We start from the raw sequence: 25,984 nt of genomic DNA, 5'->3' as shown, positions 1-25,984 counted from the left end.
CAGTGGGCTGGCCCCTCCCCCAGCGCCGACCCCCCCAAGCAGAGCGGAGGGTGAGCTGGCCAGAAACACAGCTCTGGTGCTTTCTTTAGAAAAGCTGAACTTTAATTACTCAGTTTTTACAGTGGAAACAAGTACCCAAGGCCTGGTCTTAAATGCGCACGTCTGTACGAGAGGCACGAGACTGCGGGCGGGGAGCGCAGCCTGGCGTCCCTGGCGCCGCCCCCACCTGTCCTCAGCCACGCTGGGCGCCACCCACGGCGCCTCATGAGGCAGGGGCTGCACGAGCAAGGAAGAGCCCTCCCTCAAGGCCAGTGGAATTTAAGAAGAAAATTAAAAAAAGAAGTCGAACTGTCAGAGCTGTCCCTAAGATTAGGAAATTACAGCTTTCTGGGCTAAGTTTGACATTCAAAAATGTAATATTGAATCCAAAAAAGTGTCTTAAATCACACAAAAGGGAGCCCATACTAAAACTTAGAAAACAAGTCCGAACCCCGAGACAGGGCCTGCAGCGCGGGCGGCCGCGGCCTCAGGACACGTTGGCCATGGGCTTGTACTTCTTGAAGCGCGTCCACTGGCCCGTGGCGTAGTTCATCTCGAAGACGGTGTCCACCAGCATGGTGGTGCTGCCCTGGCCGTCCGACTTGGGCAGGTCCTCTGTGTGCTCGCTCAGCTTGATCTGGATCACGTCGCCCTGCTCCTGGCAGGGATTCTCTGCAGGGGAAGAGGCTGCTGGGCGGAAGGGGTTGGGGGCCAACCCCCGACCCCTCCCCGGAGGACCCGCAGCCCCAAGCCCACCAGGCTGGCCACCAGACCCACCTCGGGAGCCGGCCATGAAGCCCAAGATGAGGGCCTTCTCGGGCCGCGTGACCTTATTGGCTGTCTTGAACATCTCCTGCGCGGCAAACATCTGCTCTCTCTGCAGTGGGAAGAGGGTGTGGGTGCCCGGGCCCCGCTGCAGTGCTGGGGGGCCAGGCCATGTGCCCCCCCGCCGCCTACACCTACCGTGAGTGACAGGTTCTTCTTGGGCTGCTGCTGGGCGGGGGGCTGGGCCTGGGGGGCCACCATGGCCACCGGAGGTGTCTGGGCGGCGGGGGTGACAGCTGGGGGCGTGGTGGGTGTCAGGGGCGAGGTGGGCGCAGTGGGTGTGGGTGCAGCAGGGCTCGGGCCGCTGTTGTACAAGGGCGCCCTCTGCTTGAACTGCGCGGGCAGCGCCGGGCTCGCAGCGCTGGGCTCCTCAGGCGGCCGGCTGGCCTGCAGGCTGGCTTCCCGGGAAGATGGGGCTGCAAGCGGAGTGAGGCCTGGTGAGGGGCCGGGGGGCAGGGACCCCGCCCTGGGCTCTGCGCCCAGCCTGCGGCTCCTAGAGATGTGGACGGGGTCTGCTCCGCTGCCCGCTGACCCCGTGCCACCCCAGAACCCAAATGCTGCCTGGCTTCTGTGACCCTGCACTTCCCGGAGGGTAGGGAGATTGTAGGGGTGGGCCCTGGCCCCAGGAAGGGAAAAGCAGGGGAGAACTTTGGGTTCGTTTCTTCAAGTTCACGCCGGCCAGGAGGGTCTTGGGTCTCCGGCCGGCTCCACTGAAGGAGAGGGACGAGGGACAGAGATGTCCTGACCCCCAAGGAAGCACCACGTGGGCAAGTCCTGGGGAGATGTTGCTCCTTCCTGGCAAGCAGGGGTCACCCAGACCACGGAACACCGCCCGCGTGTGGCGCCCCTCACCTGGCGGGGCCTCGGAGCTGGGGGCATAGGACGAGGCCGGGACGACACTGGGCGTGGCGGGTAGGTAGCTCGTGGAGGGCAGCGCAGGCTCATTGTTCAAAGACCCGAGTTTCTGGAAGAAAGAGTCTGTGGTTCCTCCCAGAAGAGGCCGGGGGCTCAGCACGTGCTTCCCCCAGACACTGGGCGGGTGGCTCTTCCATGGCCTCAGTGCCTCACCCCACTGGAGGGGCCCCAGCCCTGGAGCAGGACAAGGACACTGCTGTCCCCAGGGTTGGGGAGGGGACCTCTCTGGGCCCCACACTGGGCAGTGTGGGACCCCAAGTGTCCAACCCTGGCCCCCGGCCTGGAGCTGCTGCAGCAGAGGGGCAGGGGCCAGACGGTTCCCATTTGGTGAAGGAGCCTCTCGAACAGCTGTCTGAGGAAAGGAGAAAGCTCGACCGTGTCTTCCCTTCCAGGAAAGCACACGATACAGGATGCGAGAAAACAGCTCTGCAAGAGGAAGAGTCACCTGCTGCCCAGAGACGGGCCTTCCCAGGCCACCTGCAGCCACGCCTCCACAAGGCGCACATTCGCCGTGCCCGGCGGCCCGGCCTCCCCACCAGCAGAGGCCTCTGAGCGGGGACACCGCCAAGGAGACCCCCGCACAAGATCTGCGCAAACACGTGTGCACACGCACCCTCCAGCAGCCACAACGCGAACAGGAGGGACCCCGCTCCGGCTGCTGGAGGCGCTGAAGTCCTACCTGAGTGGATACCAGGCCGGCTGCATAGTCGGGGGTGGCGTTCTCGATGACCGTCTCCTCCTTGGCCGGCTTTTCTGCCACGTCTGCGTCTGCTGAGAAATCGGAGCCCTCAGTGGCCCGGCCACCATCCTGGCCCCAGCTCAGAGCAGGTCACCCGGGGGCACGCAGTCTCCAGGCGAAGCCGGCAACGAGCCCCCAGGGAAGGGCCGTGCGCGGGGCTGACTCTCTCCAGCCAGAGATGAGGGAGACACAGGCCTCCACGAGCAGAGGAAGCGGGGCCCCTGGGCAGCCAGCGCCCCCTCCGCAGACCTTGCCCGGAGGCCCCGCACACGCACCCAGCGTCTTCCTCCTCCTCTTCGCCTCCCGGCCGGCACCAACCATATCCAGCTCAGAAATGTCAAGAAGCTGCCAACACAGACAGAAGGCCACCCTCAGCCACAGCGACGGCGTGCTGGACCGGTCCTGGGGGCCACAGAAGCCAGAGGGGCATGCTCACCTTCACGCCCCTCTCCTTCCGCAGGGGCGTCCTGGAAGGCGGGATGGGAGTCCGGTTCCCGGTGGGGCTGAAGACACTGGGCGCGGTGGGGCTCCGGAAGGGCGCCTGCTTCGGGATGCCTTTGAGCGGGGCTGCAAAGAGGACGGTGGCTGTCAGGGCTTCAGACACTGTGACCAGCAGAGATGGCCCAGGGCGAGCTGCCCTAGGGGAGGACCACAGGGACCGCTCATCTGCCAACTCCACAGCCCCCGCCCAGGGCTCCCATGGACAGACTGCATCTCAGGGCAGGGGCAGGTGGCAACCCCGGGACGCCTGTGACCAAGGGCCTGTCCTGTCCCCCTCCCATGAACTTGGACACCAAGCTGGCCTGCCCAGAAGGGCAAGGCTTGGAAATCAATGATGCCACAGCCAAAACGTGGTATTTTCAAAGACACTGAACAAAGGCCACCTCTGCAGCCATCAACCCAATACATGGACTCCATCAGCTCTGACAACTGTGGGTGCTACTCCTTTCCTGTGCCTCTTGGTGAATGGACCTGTTACAGGCTGGACAGCCAGAACCACCCACCCTCCGTCCCCACGCCTGATCCCCATCTCCCACAGAGGACGCAGAGACCGCACCCGGCCAGTGACCCGAGCTGCATGGCAGCCCGCGCCCGCCGGCTGCTGAAGACGTGTGAGAAACCAAAACAGGCGTCTCCCTCTGCTGTCCTTCCTTGTCTCGTGGGTTCACATGCAACCTTCCAGATCCTACATGGAAAAGCTTCTGAAACTAACCCCGAGCTCGCCCCTCGTTCCACACTCACAGGCCCGAAAGCACCCTCAGGCCTGTCGCCACCAGATCCCAACCCTAGAGGACTCTGCTGACGAGGGAAGAGTGTCTTTAGGGCAGACACACGAGGCAGCCGGGGCTGGCAGGCAGGGGTGGCGGGGGCGCGGCCTTACTCGTGGTGTCCATCTTCCGGAGCAGCCCCCGGCCCTTGGCGTGGAAGGGTACCCCCGCGCTCCTCTTCAGCTGCTGGGCAGTCTCGGTGGCTGCAAGGACAAGGGTGGCGGGTCAGCGCTCAGCTGCATGGCACCACGGAGCGAGCCCGCCTCAGTCTGATTACAAGGAAGGCCGAGGTGCGAGTGTTCGAGCATAAACACGGGTCTGCCCCCTCACGAAGCGTCATCTGTCGGCTGAGAAACCCAACAGGGTACGTACAACTACGTTCTCCACCTTCTGTAAGTACAGCCGCTAAGGCCGCACCTCCCAGGGGATGGCGGGCGAGCTGGGCACAGGAGGAGGCACAGCCAGGCCGGGGTCTGGGAGGGGCCTCCCCTCTCCCCAGGCAGCTGCAGGGAGGCCTTGTGGGGACCTGGGCGAGGGCCCGAGGCGGGCGAAGGTTCCTGGTGAAGTGTCCTCACTGGTGGTCCTCGCTAACTGAGCATTTCCCTTCACAGAAGCATAAAGACAAGGGGTTTTCCTGACACAGCTCAGGGAGGACCAGAGCCCCGCGCCCGGCACCAGGTTCTGCTGCCAGAGGGTGCGTGGAAGGGTCTGAGGCCCAGGCTGCATGCTGCCAGCTCCACAAAGCCACACAGCAGTGCTGACCCGGACACTGTCCATCTGCAGCCAAGGGTCATGATGCCTGCTGTGTTTCATCTGGATTCTTTGAAAACCGGGCATTAAGATCAGTATCATAACTATTTACAAAAGAAGTTTTGCTGCCACCGGCCAGAGGAATCAACTTCCTTGCCTTCTTCCCAGCAAGTATCCCTGCACAGACACATTACAGGGCACCGTCCGAGAAAACATCACGTGAAATGACCCAGCATCTTTAGGGTCAAACTGAGACCGTGTACAACTGAAGGGGTGAGGAGCTCCGGAGTGAGGCCCAGCCTGTGGGAAGTCCCTCCCAGGCTGCCAGTCTCATCGCCAGTGTGACACAACCGGTACAGAGGTCACTTTCGTATCAAAGATTATAAATACCGTAACCTGGAAATTGGGAAGTTTCTAAAGCAGATTTTTAAACACACAGTTCAGCCCGGCGTCAATAAATTTCAAATAAAAGAAACAGCAACTACGTAGGATTCTGTCTTTAAAAGACAGTTTAGGTACCAAAAACCTAGAGGAAATTAAACAACTGCAGACATAAGACAAAAGCACAGTTTGCTGGGCAGTCAGCGCTCCCCAGTCCGCGGGCCCCTGGCGGAGCGGCCCGGCAGGACAGGCACTCACACTTCTGCAGGAGCTCCGCCCTCAGCGTGGCGCTCTTCGGCTTCCTCTTCAGCTGGAAGTGCTTCACTGGGGGGGTGAGGGGCCCCGCGAGGGTCGTCAGGGCGTTCTTGTTCAGGTACTGGCACTCCAGCGGGAGCATGGCCGACGCCTCACACTCGCTCACTGCTCGTTCAAGAACCAACATGTTAGGGGGGTGTCCCTGCCTGGGCCTCGGCTCTCACCGCTGATGCTAAGAGGACCCAAAATGCAGCTTCCTGTGTACAGTCTTGGAGCTGCTGCTTTGATTGCAACGCAGAAAACAGGGGTCCACAAACTGTCTGCCATCACTCAGCCATCAAGGCCACTGACCTGGGCAAGGATGGAAGGGGCCCATCGGAATCCCCAGGGAGCTTTTAAAGGCAGAGGTGCCTGGGCCCCACCCCAGACTTGCTGGGCGGGAAGGCTGGGGCCACAGGTTCCCATCAGTACAGCTATTTCTGGAGGGCGTTTCAGGCACCCCAAGAGCAAGCGGCAGGAAGGGAAGGTCTGCGGCCAGCACGGTTTCTCCCCCGCAGTCGTCCCTGCTGCCCAGGTTGGTTAATGGGCTGACCCGGAGGGGAGGGGAAGCACAGATCAGCCCCAACCCTGCCCTTCCTGCCCCAAGAGGACCAACCTCCCACCTAAGAGATGACACCCAGGTGGGCGTGGACCTGTCTGGACCCTCGTCAAGGTAATCATCAGCACAGAGACATCTTGGGTTTGCTCTGGAAGAATCTATGTAGTTCGTGGGCAGTTACAAAGCAAGTGAAAATCCACAGAGTAGAGTGAGTTCTTGTGGTTGAGAAGAAGCTTCAGAAGCGACAGGGGGGTGGGGGTGGCCCCGCAGGGCAGCTTCCATCTTTAAGGGCTGCCAATTCCAGTCTCCAAACCAGGAGAAGAGCAGTCCTTCTCAACTCTGTCCTCTCAGACCACCTGCAGGCGTCTGCTAAGTGGGCTTCCAGTTCACGTCCTAAACAAGGGGCCTACTGCTACTTCCAACACACGTCTACTCTGCGCCAGGGCGTGTCCCAGCGCCCGTGTCCTCGTGGGGCTGCGTGCGGAGAGGGGGCGTGTGAACATGAAACGAAGTCAGTGATCCATGAGACAAAGGAAGTGCAGTGAGGGGGCAGCTGGGGGCAGCTGCTTTTTGCAGATCGGCAACAACCCAGACGGCAGCAGCGGGGGCAGGGGAGACGTGTGCACACAGTCAGCGTTTCAGGAACCACAGCGCACCACACAGTACACACATAGCCCCTCAAAGTCACATCCGTTAGAGAAAAGGTGCTCTAAAGGAAGGCGTGTCTCCCCCGTCCCAGCATAAACCAAGCACATGCAACCTACCCTTTTCTCTAAGTTCTCCTAAAATATCCTGAACGTTGGGATTCTGCTCTTCAAGATCAAGGTTCAGCGATCCGGTGTCAGGAAAGGACTTCAGAATGTCAGCTACCATGAGAACCCAGGGGTCCGAATCCAGGGTGGCAAGCTGGATGATCTCCGTGAGGGCGCCCTTCATCTGCCGAGAGGGAGGTGACAGTCCTGGGCGCCTAGCCCCCACCGCCACCCGGAGCCCCACGTGCACTCTGGGCGGCACCAGCCCGGGGCTGAGCAGGGCCTCTGAGCACCTTTGCTTTTCAACTGCCCCCATACCCGGCCCCACCCCCGGAGGAACCTACCCCAGGGCCACCCCACATCCCCAGGCTGCCACAGTCTCTTCCGGGTTGCAGCGCCATCTACATCCAGTGCCCCGACCTGGGCCCATGGCTCGCCCTCCCCTGGAGCGGTTGTCTCTCCCCACTGCCCCCACCCGGCTCCCAGCAGCACACAGCCTCCGGTGGGCGGACACTGGAGGAAACTGGTCTCGCTCTGGCCCCTCCGAGAGCCACCAGTGCCCCTTAGGAAGCCTGCTGAGGGGGCCAATGGGGTGTGGAGAGGTGGGCCCGGTCGTATGGGGGGCCCCGAGGAGGCAGGTGGCCCCAGCATACTCAGCAGAGCAGAGGCTGCAGGCGTGCAGGGCAGGGACCATCTCTCACGCCACGGCCAGAATTTAAGATGAAGGCGACGCCCCGTGTGGCCGAGGCCAGGAAAACTGGGGAGGGGGTGCGGAAAACAGGAAAACTGCCTGGCGGCTCCTCAGAGAGACAAGCACCGATCGATCACCACACAGCCCAGCAGCCCAGGCCGAGGTGCTGACCTGGGGGACAGAGACACACGCCCCCCAGGCCTCGTGGGTGAAGGGCTGCATTCAGCAGAGCCGAAGAGCAGAGGCAGCCAGCTCCATCGTCTGCTGGATGGACAGACAGAGCGCTGCTCACTACCCTGCGGAGCAGCGCCTGGGACAGGCGGCAGCACTGGCACCCGTGACAATGCGGAGGAGCTGCCAGCACAAAGTTCGGAAAGAAGCCGAACACCACAGAGCACGGCCGGTGGGGGGAGGTCCCCGTACACATGCAATGTCCACCACAGAGAAATCCACAGACGTACAAAGGGGGATGGACGGTGGTCTCGGAGCTGGAGGCAGGGGGAGCAGGGAGTGACTGGCGAAAATGTCCCGGTATCAGATGGTGGCAATGATCGCACAGTATTGTAAACATACTAAAAACACAGAACTGTACACTTTAAAAGAATGAATCCTCTGTGAATATTTCAATCTGAAAAATTGTTATGAAGCCAAAAAATGTGGGGTCCCCGGAGCACCTGAGCCAAAGCCCACAGATGTCTCCACAGTTGGCATCAGCCTACGCTCCGCCTGGAACCAAAAGAACCCATCCTGGAGGCGGGAGTGCCCCTGCCCGGGCTGGGTGCCACGTCCCCAGGTGCCAGAAGCTGGATGCCCAGGAAGCACAGCCCAGCCGTCTCCAGAGGCAGCCTGGCAGCAGAGACAGGAACTGGGCAGGACAAGGACAGGCCTCTGTCCGAGGGGCAGTCCCTGTCACCTGGAACAGCTCTGGCCTCCTTGACACGAAGCATCTCCTCAGCCCAGGGGAGCCATGGTCCCAGAGGGACCGGCGGAGGAGCAGCCCAAGGGCCACACAGGACGAGCAGACAGATGCCTCCGCTGGGCACAGGACCCCTCTGACCAGGCACAGCGCCGTGAGGTTTTAAAACTCTCCAAAGCAAGGGGGAGCGATGAGTTCAAGATACAGCAGGACAACAGGAGGTGGCCCAAGCGACACAAGAGCCCAAACCTAGAAACAGACCTGAGACGTCACGAAACCTCTGAGAACACGTTACAGGGTGTGAGTGGACGACGAGCTGTGGTGCTTTCCACACCATCCAGAGGTCACTGCCCTCAGTTCACCTGCAAGTCTGGGGTGACCCCACTCAAAGCGGAGAAATGTTTCCTTCACAGAACTGGACCTGATTCTGCACTTTCTATGAGAAAATCAATAAACAAAAATAATAAGAAAAATGTAAAAGGTAAGAGGAAGATAGGTTTTACCAGACGTTAAAATGATAAACGCTGCATGATCAAGTATGTTCCTCCCGTCACTTTATCGCCAGGTAGACTTCAAGTGGACCAGACGTCAACCTGAGGCGTGAGGCCGTGCGGCTCTAGGAGAAACCACAGACAGCCTTCCTTCGTGGACTAAGGAGGCCTCTGTAGTTGTGACTCCAACCAAGGAGCCATAAGAGAGCAGAATCTGACTTCTGCTACTCAGGCACTTCTTGCCTGGAAAACCACACACAGTAAATGAGGGGAAACACACCTGCAACCCCTATCACGGGCGGCTAGCGCGACACGCAAATACAGACCTAGAGGCTGGTCCTACAGGGCAGGTTTAAACGTTTACCGTTACAAAAAAATGTCTTAAAACTCTTAAAACAGAAAGGCTACTCAGCCTCGTCTGCCTTAAGAGAAGTGCAGAGTAACCGCTCGCAATGCCAGCCACGGGCGTGCGTTCATGGCGGTGGCGCCGGGTCTCCCTGGGCTGCAGCACCCGGGACAGAGTCGTGAAGACGGCCAGGGAGCACGCGACTACACGCACGACTGGAACTCAAAACGGGCATCGCCTCCACTCAGTTTATTTTGGTGACACTCATCTCAATTTATAACGTATGTGCTGTCTGCTTGAGCAATTAGTACTTCCAAGAATTTATCCTCTGGTTACCTTGCACACCTGAGAGAATTCTCTGAAGCAAAAGGCAGGAAACAGCTCCATGCCCACCAGTGTAAACGGGAGCCCAGGTATAAAGCAGGCCCTGCCAGGCAGTGGCAGACACGGCGACCACACGTGCGCTGCGCACGAGCATCCCGAGGTGGCCTCACAGCTACGCCAACCTCTAGGCATGCATCCTACGGGCACCATGAGGGGCCAGGCCAAGTGAGGAGTGGGGGACACAGAGACAAACAAGACACAGGGCCTGGTCTCAGAAAAGCTCACGGGTGAGCACCAAATAAACTGAGAATTCACCTGTGTTCACAGAAACCTGCCGCCACAGGCTGAACTGTGCCAGTCGGAGGATGCTGGCGTCCTAGCCCAGGGCTCAGGCGCGCCCTCCTCTGCACAGACGGGGCACCCACGTGTGCCAACCCAGCACAACTCATGTCCTGGTCAAGAGGGAAATCCGGACAGAGACCACCGCATACGGGGGAAGACACTGTGCGGACACGAGGAGCAGACGGCCGCGGCCCAGGCGACGCCCCACAGGCTACAGGTCAGCAGAAGCCACCCAGAGCCGGAAGACAGCACGCTTCTGTCATCCCAAGACACAGGCTCTAGAGTGCAGTGACCCCAGCAAACTACTACAACCACCACTGGACGACCCTTTACAGAAGTATTTAAGGGGAAAGAAAAGGAAGGGAAGGGGGTTAAAGACGAAAAAACCACTGTTATGAACTGAACGTCTGTGCCAAATTCATCCGCTGAACCCCTGATCTCTGGAAGGGGACCGGTCACAGGGCAGGGCCGTCCAGCGCAGACCAGCATCCTTACAGAAGAGCCCCCAAGGCTCCCTCCGCCGGAAGGCTGCAGCCAGGAAGGGCCTCCCCGGACCGCAGCCAGCCTGCCCAGAGGAACGGTGCGTCCCGGACGTCCCCTCAACCACAACCGCAAGAAAGTGAAAGTCTGCTGTTTAATCACCAGGTCTCCAGTGTTTTTGTGATGGCAGCTCATAGACCGGGACAGCCGCCTTCAGGTTAAAGACAGTGCCTCAGCCGCGCCCCCGTGCTAAGCTTCTACCACGTCTCTGGGGGAGACAGCTGCAGAGCAAGGAAGGGGTTTCCAGTGCTCGCCAACACCGCACGCACACACACACACGGCACCGCACACACACACCCTACACACGCACCCCCCACGCCTCACACACACACACCCTACACATGCACCCCCCCATGCCTCACACACGACACCGCACACACACCCCACGCACGCACGCACCCCCCACGCCTCACACACACAGCACTGCACCCCCCCCACATGCACGCACACCCCCCACACGCATGCACACACACAGCACCGCACACCCATGAGGAAAGAAGAGCCAGCTTGCATTCAGGTGCACGGCTGAGGGCCCTGGGCTCAGAACTCAGAGAAAAACAAGCTCCCAGTCCAACAGCACTAACCAGCGAGTCCTCCTGACGTGTCAGAGACCCACCTGCGCACAGGGAACCAAGGTGAAGAGAAACCAGAGAAGCACAGCTAATGACTACTTAGACAAAACTTCAAAAGCACAAACTATAAACTGAAAAATGTACTGCTCTGTATTAAGATGCATTTTTTTGTTCAGCGAAGGGCAAATGGAAAATTTAACAGGCGGGTAACAAAATGGCAGATACAACCCATAATGTTCAAAACCAGCAGTGCTTAATACCAAAATATACAAAGAGCCCCCACAAATCAACAAGAGGACAGCCACCCCAATAAGAGACAAGCAGATGCTATTAACAGGCAGCGTACATAGGGGGAATTTGAGAAGGCAAGGACAAAGTGACCGATGTCCCAGAGGAGCCAGAAAAACCCAAAGGAACACAAGCTGGCACCTTCCAAGCACCTGATATGCAAAAACAGCAAAGTGGGCAAAGCCAAGTGCTGGCTGGGGCAGGGGAGACGGCGCAGGTGCTCAGGCCCTGCGTGTGGGAGTGTGGCCACCACTTAAGCACATAGTCTATGACCCAACTATCCCACCTCGGGCAAAGATTCCAAATAAATGTTCACAGTGATTTGTGCATAAGCAGCTCTGTGTCACAGCGCTACTGTGGGGGCCGAGCGGGAGGCAGCCTGCCACCCAGCACGGGAGAGTGATGGGGATGGGGACAGTGCCCGTGGGCCCCTCGGTCTCCGTCTCGCTTTTTATCAACAACCGTTTACCAACATTCAAAACATTCTTAGTCAGCAGGTCTTACAAAAACAAGTCATAGACCTCCGTTTTCCAACCCCAAGATTGCACCCACAACAGCAACATGGGTTAACATGTTTTGTTAAAACTGATCAAGGTGCAAGACGATAAAACTTGTATCAATTAAAAATATATGCCCCCGGTGGGGAGGGTACAGCTCAGCAGTAGAGCGTGTGCCTGGTGTGCACGAGGTCCTGGGTTCAGTCCCCAGCACCGCCATTAAAAAAACAAGTAAATAAATAAATAAACAAACCAGATTACCCCGCCCCCCAAATAATATATACACCCCCCCCCCAGTCTGAGCGACCCTAACCAGAAAGACTCAGGACGACAGGACAGGCCAGAAGTGGCGCCGACAGTCACCACGGGCACGGACTCTGGGACCTACTAGAGCGCCCGGCGCCCACAACCACCACGAGTGCCGACTCTGGGACCTACTAGAATGTTTTCAACTAACAAGACTATTGTCAAACGTTATCAAGAACACCTGGGACCTCCGTGCTCCTGGTGGGAAAGCAGGGTGGTGCCGGCCCCACAGAAAGCAGCCCTGCAGTTTCTTACAGGTAAACACATGCCTAGCACGGGCCTGGCCATCCCTCTCCCAGGTGTCTCCTCCAGAGAAACAGAAACAACGGTGCGCACAAGGACATGTCCACTCCGTGAACACGTCCAGACAGAGCAGCGTCACTCAGCAGTAAGCTGCGAGCTACTGATAAACAGAACACACGGGTGAGCCTCAACATGAGGATGCTGAGCGAAAAAAGCCAGACCAAAAAAGCACTCTTTTTCTAAAAAAAAAAAACCCTGATACCTTCTTCAGTTTTTTAAACTGTGATTCGATTAATATTCTGGAAAATGCCAATTAATGTGTGGTGACAGAAAGCACATCAGTGATCACCTTAGGGCAGGGAGAGGGCCAGGAGGGGCGGACCACAAAGAGGCAGGCAGAGATTTAGGCTGTGAGCCCTTTGCTATCTTCATCGTAACGGTTTTACAGGCGTGTACATGTCACACTGCGCACTTCACATGTGTGTAGTTTGAGACAACAGGCTTATGAAAAATGCTCACTATCACTGATACAGAAATGCAAATCAGAACTACAATGAGGCATCAGCTCATACAGGTCAGAATGGCCATTATTAAAAAGTCCACAAGCCATAAATGCTAGAGAGGCTGTGGAGAAAAGGGAGCCCTCCTGCACTGCTGGTGGGAATGCAGTTTGGTGCAGCCGTTATGGAAAACAGTATGGAGATTCCTCAAAAAACTAAAAACAGACTTACCCTATGATCCACCAATCCCACTTCTGGGTATGTATCTGGAGGGAACTCTAATGTGAAAAGATACATGCACCCCAGTGTTCACAGCAGCACTATTTACAACAGCCACCACCTGGAAACAACTCAAATGTCCACTGACAGATGACTGGATAAAGAAGATGTGGTATATTAATACAACGGAATACTACTCAGCCATAAAAAAGAATAAAATAATGCCATTTGCAGCAGTATTCTTACTTCATTAAGTATGATAATCTCTAGCCCCATCCCAGTGAAGTAAGTCAGACAGAGAAAGACAAATACCACATACCACTTATATGTGGAATATTTTTTAAAAGACACAAATGAACTTACTTACAAAACAAAAACAGACTCACAGACATAGACAACAAACCTACTGTTACCAGGGGGTAAAGTGGGATGGGAAGGGACAAATTGGGAGTTTGAGATTAGCAGATACAAACTACCATACACAAAATAAATATATAACAAGTTTCTACTGTACAGCACAGGGAACTATATTCAGTATCTTGCAGCAACCTATAACGAAAAAGAGTATGAGACTGAAACATGATGCTGTACACCAGAAATTAAGGCAACACTGTAAACTGACTATACTTCAATTAAAAAAAAGACATTTTTAAAATAAATATGGGTAGTTTATGTCAATTATACTTAATGTGAAAAAGAGCCCCTAAAAACAATATGTATCTTTGAAGGACACGTACCAAAGACACGCCAGAGACACGGAGGACGGGGACGATCCCACCCACGGGGAAAGCGGAGCGGGATGCAGGAGAGCAAGAGGCCAGGAGACAAGAGAGACCCCACAGAGACATCAGCGAGTAAGTTTAACAACAGGAGAAGGAAGGTAAAGAGTCAGACACTGCCCAGACTGTCACAAGGCGAGGAAGGGAGTCTCGAGAAAGCACCCCGGAGGCTGCACAGAAAGCAGCGGGAAGCCTCACTCGCCTGACCGGAGATTCGGAGAGAAAGGGAACAAAAACCGGGGCAAAGGCAATGTGTGAGGACATAATTGTTAAGAACGAGTAGATGAGAGATCATCATAATTTCAGGAAGCCCAACGAATTTTGTAGGATAAGTTAAAAAAAAATTTTCTTCACCAAAACATGTCATAGGAAACCGCAGAACTAGAATGAAGCCAGTCGCAGGCCAGTGGGCCTGGGGCCACCAGCGGCAATCCTCTGGAGTGACACCAGGTTACTCTCAGTGACGACAGTCGCACACCACAGGCACCTGACCACAGAAAGGAAACAGCTGAGGGACAGTGGTGTTTAGGTGAAATTTCAATGAAGCAGCCAGTCTATTATAAAAGGTCAGTGTGAGAACTGTCACCTGGACCTGGGACAGTTTCCTTGCAAGCAACAACAATGAGAGAGCCGGATGTCACGTGGACACTCTTATTGGATCCTCTGCACCTGGGCTGGAAATTGAGCCTACTTCTCTGTTTGTGTCTAAGTGTCTTAGAGCCTCCAAGCAAAAGTGGGAGGTTTCATTCCTACTGACGTGATTTCAAACAGCAAAGTTTCTGAGAGCCTGTGATTTTAGACAACAGAGTTCTCAGTGGGTAAGACAGCCACGTGATTAAAAGGCATTTATGACATGACGACCCACAATCGCGCTGTGCCCTTGGGAGAAACACTTTCCTTCCTGTTCGCTTGGCAGCTGGCCTCATTACCTGTTTGTTACTCAGGGTGATAAATACATAGCTATCCCGGTCACTGACTACTGGAGTCCCTAAGCTCTCCCATGGCAGTCTCACAGGTGGGTAATTTTACAAGCCACACAACTATCTCACAGTCACCCCTAACACCTCCTTTGGCAGCAGTGTCAAGGCCTTGGACCAGAGGGGTCACTGGTTTTACTCAGTAGCGGCATTTATTATTTTCTCAAAGCCCTTTCAAATAGAGCTGAAACATCAAAGTCAGCATCTGCATCTCACAACACTGTAGTTGTTACTCCCGATGTGACTCTTCCTTCCATAACCAAATGACACATTCTTAGAGAGCAAGGCTCTAAACCACCTCTGGTCCCGCACTGGACAGACCGCACTTCAGCTGTCCCGGGGCTCAGACTTGCTGGTGCAGATCCTCAGACTGTTTGGATTCCATCATCACGTGAGCCAATTCCTTTTAACGGAAACCAGTATCTCTTTCTCTGTACATACATGGCGTTTTTAGGTACATACCAGGTACACACACACGTCCTACTGGTTGTTTGTGCGGAAAGCTCTGTGTCACACAGTGTGGAACTTGTACAGCCCAGCCATCTAGTCCCCTGTACCCGTGCTCCTACGTAAAAAAAATTGATCTGCAGAATAATATCCCCTAAGGTACCAGACCCGTAAACAACTGATGAAAGATACCGAAGACCGCTAGGCAGCCCGCTAGGCAAATCGGGATGTCCTGGGGAGTTTTTAATTATCAAAAATACACATAAAAATTCTTTTCAGAAAAGCGCAGTATCCAGAGTGACCTAGTCCTTTTGCATTCTAGCTAAGTAAGTTCTTTATTATAATTTCTTGTAATATGGGTAAAATCCAAGAACTACACATTTTGAAAAAAATCAATGAAAGAAAGCTGGTATACTTATGTCCGTGCTGGACAAGAACAGACAAGATGTTACCAGCTACAGAGCCGTCCGTATAAAGGTCCATGGCTCAGTCCCCAAGTCAGCAGCAACAACTCTAAACTTGCACACGCCTCAGAATGTATAAAGCAAAGTTGACTAAACTGTAAGGCCTGGACAAACCCATAATCTTAACACAGGTAAACATACACCTTCTCACTAGTTGATAAAATTTGTTTTTTACATCATCAAGAACATAGTAGATCTCTACAACATGATTTAACAAATTTGACCTAATGAACATATACTAGGCAATGGATCACAAAACCAGAGAATAAACATTTTCTCAAGCTCACTTGCAATGTTTACAAAATCTGACCATGTATTTTGCCATTAAGCAAATCTTAAATTTCCAATGGCTTAAATAATATAGACTATATCCTCTGACAAACACTCAATCCAGCTAGAAATCACTAGAAAAACATAACTTAAACCTCTCCCCCTCCAATGTATGGGAAGAAACATTCCTAGATTACAAAATGGATCAGTGAAGAAATCATCACAGTAATTACAAAATATTGTGACCTGGTAATCATAATACTATCAAAATGTGTAGGATGCAACTAAAGTTGTGACTGAAAAAGAATACCTAGGACTTAATACGTATATTTTAGGGAAAAAAAGGCTGCAAAACAAGGTGAACGTCCATCATAGGAGATTACAAAAACAAAATAAATACAAAAAAATAGAAGGAAGAAAATAATTAAAGCACAAAAATCAGTAAGAGAACAAACACGTAACAGAATATCAACAAATTCAAAAGCTGGTACTTTGAAAGACTGACAATCATCTGGTGAGATAAAACAGAGAAAAAAAAAATGAAAAAGGGAACATCATAACATGTACTTCTAATACCAAAAAAGGTAAGAGGATGTTATTATCTACTCACTGCTAATAAGTTTGAAGTTTTAGTAGAAACAGCCAAATCACTAAAAAAAATACGTAATACCAAAATTTCACTTAAGAACATAAAACCAAACATCAATATTCAAAAATACACCCACAGAGAAAACCCAGGTCCCCCACACGGCTTCATTACTAAGTTCCAATTCCATTATTAAACAAGCTTTCCAAAGAGGAAAACAGAGGATACACTACCACACCTTTCATAAGGGTCGTATAAATTCAATAACCAATATGTAACAAAGACAGTCTGGGAAAGTAAAATTAGAGGTTAATCTCATCCATGACCATAGATATAAAATTCATACACAGAAGTATCAGGACAACATAATCCCACAATATAAAGTGACCAAGTTAGGTTTACTTCAGGAATGCCAGGTTGCTTTACAATGAATGCTATTCTGTAAATGTGGTAAACAATGTGTCAATAGATATTTTAAGCATTTAATAAAATACAGTATTCATTCATGTTCACATCTACCATGATTACCACCAGAAAACTGGGTCTGCCTCTTGTTGGTGTCGAGCCAAAAGACACAACCAATTTAGAGTAATGATGGCAAAGATGTTCAGAGAACTCAAGAGAAGTATAGATGCACAGAGTGAAGTCTTTAGCAAGAGAGTTGGAAAATGTAAAGAATACCCAAACAGAGTTGAAGAATAAAATCACTGAAATGAGTAACACACTAGAAAGAATCAAGAATAGATTAAACAAGGCAGAAGATCGGCTCACTGGGCTAGAAGACAGATTGGTGGAAATTACTGCAGAACAGAAAAAAGGATGAAAAGAAATGAAAACAATTTAAGAGAACTCTGGAACAACATGAAGCACACTAATATTTGCATTATAAGGGTCTCATAAAGAGGAGAGAGAGAGAAAGGACCTGAGAAAATCTGGGGGGAGATGACCACTGAAAATCCCCCCAACTTGGGAAAGGAAACAGTCACCCAAGTCCAGGAAACGCAGAGAGTTCCACACAGGATCAGCCAAAAGAGAAACACACCGAGGCACACAATAATCAACTTACAAAAATTAAGGATAAGGAGAAAATATTAAAATCAGCAAGAAAAAAGCAACAAATAACATACAAGGATCCCACTCCTGGGCACGTATCCAGAGGGAACTCTAATTCGAAAAGACACATGCACCCTAATGTTCACAGCAGCACTATTTACAATAGCCAAGACATGGAAACAAACTATATGTCCATCAACAGATTACTGAATAAAGAATTCGTAGTATATTTATACAATGGACTACTACTCAGCCATAAAAAATAAAATGCCATTTGCAGCAACGTGGATGGACTAGAGATCATCGTTTCTAAGTGAAGTCAGCCAGAAAGAGAAAGAAAAATACCCTATGATATCACTCATATGTGGAATCTAAAAAGAAAAAAAGAGGACACTAATGAACTCATCTACAAAACAGAAACACACCCATGGACATAGTAAACAATCTTATGATTACCAGGGGAAAGGCAGTGGGAAGGGATAAATTTGGGAGTTTGAGATTTGCAAATGTTAGCCATTATATATAAAAATAGATTAAAAAAAATTTCTGTAAAACACAGGGAACTATATTCAATATCTTTCAATAACCTTTAATGAAAAAGAATATGAAAACAAGTGTATGTATGTATATGCATGACTGGGACATTGTGCTGAACACCAGAAACTGACAGACTGTGTCTGACTATATTTCAATAAAAAAACTAACAAACAAACATACAAGGGAACGCCCATAAGGTTATCAGCTGATTTTTCAGCAGAAACTCTACAGGTCAGAAGGGAGTGGCACGATATATTTGAAGTGATGAAAGGGAAAAACTTACAACCAAGAACACTATCCAGCAAGGCTCTCATTCAGACTTGATGGAGGAATCAAAAGTTTGAAAGATAAACAAAGCTACAAGAATTCAGCACCACCAAACCAGGTTTACAACAAATGTTAAAGGAACTTCTCCAGTCATCAAACCATGAAAAGAGAACAAAAAGGGAAAAAAAAAAAAAGATTGCTTTGGCAGTTCTGGGTCGTTTATGGTTCCACAGGAATTTTTGGAACTGTTTGCTCTAGTTCTGGGACGAATGTCGTGAGCAGTTTCACAGGGGGTGCACTGCTTTGGGCAGTGCGGGCACTTTGCTAATGCTGATTCTTCCAATCCAAGAGCACAGGATGTCTTTCCATTTCTTTGTATCATCTTCAATTTCCTGCAATTGTGTTTTATAGTTTTCAGAGTATAGGTAACCTACTTGGTTAAGTTTATTTCTAGGTATTTTGTTGTTTTTGATGTAATGGAAATGTTTATGTCAGTTATAAATTTCTGGTTTTTGAAGTGCAAAAAAAGTGAATAAAGGCCGCAGATGGCAAAATATCCTTTTTCGTGGGTGAGTTATATTCCATTGTGTATATGTGCTACATCTTCTTTACCCAATCATCTACTGATGTGCACTTAGGATGCTTCCATATCCTGGTAATTATAAATAATGCTGTTGTTAATAGCAGAGTGTATGTATCTTTCCGAGTTAATGTTTTTGTCTTTCTTGGATATATGCCCAGGAGTGGAGTTGCTGGGCCATATGGTGGTTCTATTTTTAGTTTTTTGAGAAACCTCCATATTGTTTTCCATAGTGGCTGCACCAATTTTCATTCCCACCACCAGTGTACAAGGCTTCCCTTTTCTCCACATCCTGGCCGACATTTGTTATTTGTGTTCTTTTTGATGATGGCCATTCTGACAGGTTTGAGATGACGTCTCACTGTGATTTTGATTTGAATTTCTGATATAAGTGATGTTGAGCAACTTTTCATGTTCCCGTTGGCCATCTGCATTTCTTCTTTTGGAAAAATGTCTGTTCAGTTCTTCTGTCCATATTTTAAATGGGTTGGTTTTTTGTTTGCTTTTTAATTGAAGTGCAGTTGATTTACAATGTTGTGTTTGCTTACGACGTACAGCATGGATGGACCTGGAGGGCATTATGCTTAGTGAAATAAGTCAGACAGAGAAAGACAAACACTGTAAGATATCACTTACATGTGGAGTCTAAAAAAATACAACAAACCAGTGAACATAACAGAAGAGAAACGGACTCACAGATGCAGAGAAGGAGCGAGTGGTCCCCAGTGGGGAGAGGGAGGGGGAGGGGCAAGATGGAGGCGGAGCACTAAGAGGCACAAACTACCAGGTGTGAAATAAGCTGCCAGGGTGTACGCACAACGTGGGGAATACGGCCAACAGGGCGTGGTCGGCATAAATGGAGTATAGCCTTTAAAAAAAACACCACAACCCAGCCAAAGAGCAGAAGGAGGAAGAATTTATTATTACTCGCAACAAGTAAAGAGAAGACCAGGAATCCTTCCTAAAGCAGTGTCCCCTGGAACAGCAAAACTGGGAAGCTTTTAAGCTAAGGGTACATGCATATTCAGAAAGTGGCTTGACTGGTCGCCAGAGTCCCAGCTTTAATAGATTAAAGTAACCAGGGTCAACATCATCATCCCACCCTCCACCTGTGTGCGTGTTGGCGGGGGGGGGGGGGGGGCTCATTTCTTGCAGAACTCAAAGGCGTGTATCAGATTAGGTGTATCCCTTGAGGAGCAACCAGAACTCTGTTTCATCGCTCAACTATTGGTGCTTCACTGCTTTTCCTTTTTTTCTGCATCCCTCACTTCCCTTAAGATCATTAATTACTGAGCCCCGTTCAAGGGCAAGCACCGTGGCCAGGCTTAGACCACAACGGTGCCCCTTATGTCAAGAAAGCCATGCTTGGCTCTCTTTCTCCAGGGACCCCCTACCCTATCTGCTTACACAATGGCTATATCCAAGAACAAAAGCAAACACACACACACACACACACACACACACCCCCAAAAGAGCCCCATTACAGCAAAGGTCGGCAAGGACGTGAGGGACCGGGGCCGCGGCGAGGGCGCGAGGGACCGGGGCACTCAGAAGCCACTGGTGTAAAGAGCAGAAACGCTGCGGCCGCTGAGGAAAGTAGTTCGGGAGCCCCTGAAGTGGTAGCCGCACGGCCACTGCAGACCCAAGTAGCCCTCCTAGGTACACACCTGAGAACTGAAAATGCACGCTAATAAAAGCCTGCCGTGAATCTTCACAGCAGCGCTACTTACAATGGCCAAAAAGTGGAATCAACACAAATGGCCACCAAATGATGAATAACTGATGAATGAAATGTGGTGTATCAATAAAACAATTAGCAGTCACAAAAAAGGTACAAGTATTGACACAAACTACATGGATGACCTTTAAAAATATCATGCTAAGTGAAAGAAGCCAGTCAGAAAAGACCACATAGTGTATGATTCCATTCACATGAGATGTCCAGAACAGGCAAATTCACAGACACAGAAAGATTAGGCCTTGGGGGGGAGGGGGGATAGGGACAGGAATGCTAACCCAGAGTTTATTCTGGGGCTGATGAAAATGTCCTAAAGTCAACTAGGAAGATGGCTGTACAACTGTGTAAGAACCACTGAATTTTCATTTTAAATGGGCAGATTGTACGACATGTGAATTACACCTCAATAGAGCTGTTTAAAAACTTCATTCACGATTAAACCAGACAATACTCTGGAGGGTCCTGCTGAGTAAGGTTAGGCAAGACAAAGAAAAGCAATTGGAAAGTAAAACAAAATAGTTACCTACACAGAAAAATTAAGGAGTCTACAGGAAGATTATTGCAATTGGTAAGACTTCAGTACAGATGTCATTCACAAACTCATCTAAAAACAAAATTTTAAAAGACACCACTTACAACAGATTGAAAAAATAAAAGTTATCTAAGAATATATCTAACAGAAGACAGAAGGACTCAATGGAGAAAATCATAAAACCCTACAACAAATATTAAAGATTTAAATAGAGAGATATGCCAATATTCCCAATTTGTAAGATTCAACATTAAGATGATTTCACCCCAGAATGAAGTGTAAATTCAACTCAGTCTTTTTTTTAATTGGTGATGTGATTTTGCTTTTATTTTTTTAAACTTCAAAAAATGTTATTGAAGAATAGTTGATTTATAGTGTTGTCTCTGGTGTACAGCATGATGATTCAGTTATAGATACACATATATAATTCCTCTTCACATTCTTTCCCATCACAAGTTACTACAAGATCTTGAATATAGTTCCCTGCGCTATACAGTAGGAACTTGTTGTTTATCTATATTATATATAGTAGTTTCTATCTGCTAATCACAAACTTCCAATTTATCCCTCCCCATCCCTTTTCCCTTTTGATAACTGTAAGTTTGTTTTCCATGTCTCTGTTTTGTAAGTTCATTTGCATCTTTTCTTCTTAGATTCCACATATAAGTGATGTGACTTTGACTTACTTCACTGCACTTAGCATGACGATCTTACTTTACTTAGTAGGACGATCTATGGTCAATTCATTTTGCTGCAAATGGCATTATTCTTTTTTTTTAATCACTGAGTAGTATTCCACTGTATGAATATACCACAACTTCTTTATCCAGTCATCTGTTGATGGACATTTAGGTGCTTCCATGTCTTGACTATTGTACACATTGCTGCTTTGAACACTGGGGTGCATGTGTCTTTTCGAATTAGTTTTCTCTAGATATCTGCCCAGGAGTGCGATTGCTGGATCATACGAAGAGTCTATTTTTAGTTTTTTCAGGAATTTCCATATGGGTTTCCATAGTGGCTGCACCAAACTACAGTCCCACCAGCAGTGTAGGAGGGTTCCCTTTTCTCCACAGCTTCTTTAGCATTTATTGTTTGCAGACTTTTCAATGACGGCCATTCTGACTGGTGTGAGCTGATACCTCATTGTACTTTTGATTTGCATTTCTCTGACAGTCAGCAAAACTGAGTATCTTTTCATGGGCCTACTGGCCACCTGTATGTCTTCACTGGAGAAATGTCTGTTTAGGTCTTCCGCCCATTTTTCATTTGGTTTTGTTGTTGTTGTTGTTACTGTGTTGTATAATATATTCCGGAAATTAAGCCCCTGTCTGTCACATCATTTGCAAATATTTTCTCCCATTCTGTAGGTTCTTTTTGTTTTGTTTATAGTTTCCGTTGCTGTGCAAAAGCTTGTAAGCTTAATTAGGTCCCATTTGTTTATTTTTGCTTTTATTTTTATTGCCTGGGTAGACTGCCCTAGGAGAACACTGCTAAGATTTATGTCAGAGAATGTTTTGCCTGTGTTTTCTTCTAGGAGATTTACGATGCCTTGTCTTATGTTTAAGTCTAAGCCATTTTGAGTTGATTTCTGTGTATGGAGTGAGGGAGTGTCCTAGCTTCACTGATTTACACACGGCCGTCCAGCTTTCCCAGCACCACTTGCTGAAGAGATTGTCTTTTTCCATTGTATGTTCTTGCCTCCTTTGTCAAAGGTCAACTGACCATAGGTATGTGGGTTCAACTCAGGCCCTTTTTTTTTTTTTTTTGAGGGGAACATAATTAAGTTTATTTATTTATTTTTAGAGGAGGTACTGGGGACTGAACCCAGGACCTCATGTGAGCTAAGCATGCGCTCTACCACTGAGCTATGCCCTTCCCCCTCAACTCAGTCTTAAAGCCCCAAATAGTTCTATGTACATACATAGCTGAAAAGTGAAAATAAAGTATGGAGGCGCAAACGGCCAGGAATGGGCCAAGAAGATGCTCCTGAAGAATAAAAGCTGGAGGGTCTGCCCTCTTCGCTGTTACAACTTGCTACCTGTGAAGTAGCAGCAGTTAGCAAGTTACCAGTGATACACAAATAGCTGAAAGGCACAGAGCAGAGCCGAGAAACAGACACACACTAGAAATAACAATGCAGATCAATGGGAAAAGACAGCTGTTTCAATAAGTGGTTCTGGACTAATTAGACATTCATACAGAAAATAATAAAATTGGACTCCCAGCTTCACATAATTATCACTTTTGCATAGACTGAAGACTCAGTAATAAAAATTTTTTTTCATTTCAGCTTACTTTTATTTCCTCATATAAATGGGTACAGCAGGAGATGTGATTAAAAAAAACCAAAAACCCTAACAATTTCTTCACAAGGCTGGGACAAGTGAGCACCCACAGCTGGGCGGGTGCCTCAGTCCCTTTTTCCAGTCTTTTTCCATCACTTTTTCTTATTTAAAGTTTTGGCCATGAACTTGGGACAAATACGGTTAATAAACAGGTTATTTGAGAGACAAACTTCCATCTACCCCATGCCAGATTCTCAGAGAGCTCTGTGCAGGTAAGAGGCAAAACTGTGCCCCTGTGACACACACAGGGAGTCCCCCCACCCCTCAAGCAGGGAAACACATCCTAAACCAGACAAAATCGGCCCCACCCATAGGGGAAGACCAGAGGTGTACGCCTGTCTAGTTACAGCTAAGTTTCTGTGCATCCAGAGTCCGTGCAGAAAACTTAAGTCAAGCCACACCTGGAAGACATCTGCAACATATATAACTGAGAAGGGACTGCTAATCAACAACAAAAAATTCTGCAAAGCAATGGGGGAACAAAAGAGAATGGGGGAAAAAATTTGAACAGACAATTCACAAAAAAGATCAAATAATAAACACAGGAAAGATGCTCAACCACGCGCATACTCAGAGTGGAAGACTTCAGCAGTGAAAACTAAAACCTCAGGGGCTGCAACTTGGATGACGCTGTCAAGGAAGGTGTCAACCGAAGACAACAGACACACCCACATCACTCACACGAAACACGACACGATACACAACATTAAATTCAAATCACGCAAAGCCAAACTGTTCTACTGAAAAATGCATACACACAACCGGTAAGTTATACAGAACGGCAGAGAAACGAACACCTCCCAAAGTGAGGGAGGGGCTGCGATGAGGAGGGGGAGGCGTTTTGTTCCACTTCTTGATCTGCAAGGGAATCGCAGACGCCGGTGGCTCTGCTATTTTATTCGTCACACCGACAAACGTGCACGTTTGTACACGTTACCGACGGGAAGCAACTACAAACTGAAAAAATGTAACAGTAAACTGCAATGGTAGGCGGGGACCGTTTAAGCAAGCGTGGTGCCTCAACATTTAAAAAACACTTCGTTTATTTTGCGTGAAAAGCGATATAACTTACCGATCAGGAGAAAAACAGAAAACGGACCTCACGTGCCCACGGATTAGAAAGATGCAGAAACGCGCGTGGAAAGAAGCCTTAGAACACAGGGCGCCACCCCGGAGGGCACGAGTCCGCGGAAAACCGCGATCCCAGGCCGCGCCGAGCCGGACACAGCGGCCGCGCAGCCCCGGGACCGCCAGCCCGCCCTCCGCGCCCCCGCACGGCCCGCCCGCCGCACGGGTGCCGGGGCCCGCGGCTCCGCGCCTCCTCGGGAACGCCGGCGGGAGGAGGGCGAGGGCCGGGGGGCCCGAGCGTGGGGGAGGGGCGGGGGAGGGGAGGGCCGGGGCCGGGGCCTCGGGGCGCAGGGAGGCGCGGCCCCCAGTGGCAGGCCGGCCCCGCGCCCGCTCCGCCGCCCGCCCGCCCGCCTCACCTCGTCCACCGTGCGGCGCGGGAGGTGCAGCGTCCCGAGCAGCAGCTTGAGCTTCACGGCCGACGAGAGGCCGTGGAAGCAGAGGCGGATGTTGTCGATGACGGCGGCCGTGAGCAGGGACGCGATGCTGGGCGGCGCCCACAGCTCGTCCGTGGCCCCCAACTTGTTGTGCAGCCACAGGCCCGTGTCGCTCTCCCGCATGGACGCCATCTTGGGGGGGGGAAAGCCGGGCGCCGCCGAGCCGGCATCTTATGGAGACACCTACGCGCCTGCGGTGAGGACCTCCAACATGGCGGCGCCGGCCGGGCGCGCCTCGGTGACGTCACAGGAGGGGGCGGGGCCTCGGAGAGGCGCTTCGCAGGACGCCGAGGAAGGCCCGCCGGCCGCCGTAATGTAAAATGGCGGCGCCCATGGCCAGCTCTCGAGGACCACGGAAGATGACGTCATCAGAGGGCTGGGCGCGGCGGCTTGGGGTTCGCGCTTGAAGTCGCCAGTGGAGCGAGACGGTGCTCGCTCGGTCGACTGTCTCCTGGGTGTGCTTTCCCCTTCAGGCTCGATGCGGATGGGAGCCCGCCAGCGCCGGCTGCCACGGGACGGGCGCCTGGGAGCGGCCGGACCGCTGCCCGGTGGGGGCAGTGGCCGGGCTCTTGCGCGCCCTCCTCGCGGCGTCCGGGGCTGAGCAGCAGGCAGGGTCCGGTCGGCTTGCGCTCCGCTGAGTCCCAGAGGCGCAGGCCTTCCCGCCCGCGCCGCCAGGAGCGAGGTGGTCGGAGTCGACAGACAGGGAAATCTTTGCCGGAGAGCCGGGTGGGGTCCAGCCTTCGTCCTCTCCCTCAGCGGTCCAGGCGCCCGGCACTGTTCCAGGTGCTGGGGACACGGCGGGGTCCCCACCCTCGCCCTCGCGGGGTCGGCGGTCAGAGGGAGTGGGCAGGCGGGCGGCGCGGTGCTCGCGGCGCGGCTCGCGCCGGACGGGGCACGGAGGTGGGAGCGCAGGCTCGCGGTGCACATCATGCGTGGAGGCACTCGGGCGAGCCTCGCAAAGTTGGCCAGCCTCTCTGGTCCCCAGTGCCGCTGCTTTTGCCGTTTGCCAGGCCGCTGTCCCAACGGACTGACTGTGCCTGTAGCTGC

At 51.3% G+C, this 25,984-nt stretch overlaps 1 protein-coding gene across 3 annotated transcripts; it reads right to left on the bottom strand.

Moving 5' to 3' along the window:
* Window positions 1-80: 80 nt before the first annotated feature.
* On the bottom strand, window positions 81-25,306 carry NELFA (negative elongation factor complex member A). Of its 3 annotated transcripts, none has more exons than XM_064488787.1 (11): window positions 24,860-25,306; window positions 6,535-6,706; window positions 5,176-5,337; window positions 3,900-3,989; window positions 2,955-3,085; window positions 2,794-2,863; window positions 2,459-2,550; window positions 1,717-1,828; window positions 1,003-1,280; window positions 817-916; window positions 81-711 (listed from the first exon to the last, which is right to left on the bottom strand). In XM_064488787.1, exons 1-11 carry the CDS (start codon window positions 25,067-25,069, stop codon window positions 527-529), a joined length of 1,602 nt encoding a protein of 533 aa, XP_064344857.1. In that variant the 5' UTR covers window positions 25,070-25,306; the 3' UTR covers window positions 81-526. The 3 variants fall into 3 exon arrangements, with proteins under 3 accessions (XP_064344857.1, XP_031294745.2, XP_064344860.1); XM_031438885.2 differs by having other exon boundaries at window positions 2,459-2,547; window positions 24,860-25,304; XM_064488790.1 differs by lacking the exon at window positions 24,860-25,306 and adding an exon at window positions 24,448-24,641.
* Between the last annotated feature and the right edge of the window lie 678 nt (window positions 25,307-25,984).

The sequence above is a fragment of the Camelus dromedarius genome, chromosome 1, assembly GCF_036321535.1.
Source record: "Camelus dromedarius isolate mCamDro1 chromosome 1, mCamDro1.pat, whole genome shotgun sequence".
Taxonomy (NCBI): Eukaryota; Metazoa; Chordata; class Mammalia; order Artiodactyla; family Camelidae; genus Camelus; species Camelus dromedarius.
The sequence above is the reverse complement of the archived record's forward strand: the minus strand, read 5'-3'. Positions and strand labels throughout refer to the sequence as shown.

What these genes read in the sequence shown, in the direction of transcription:
- NELFA (XM_064488787.1), bottom strand. Translation starts at nt 25,069, where the DNA reads ATGGCGTCCATGCGGGAGAGCGACACGGGCCTGTGGCTGCACAACAAG. An exon ending in GAGGAGGAGGAAGACGCTGG is followed by an intron (nt 2,551 to 2,793) that starts GTGCGTGTGCGG and finishes CCGATTTCTCAG; the next exon opens with CAGACGCAGACGTGGCAGAA. An exon ending in CTTCATGGCCGGCTCCCGAG is followed by an intron (nt 712 to 816) that starts GTGGGTCTGGTG and finishes CTTCCCCTGCAG; the next exon opens with AGAATCCCTGCCAGGAGCAG.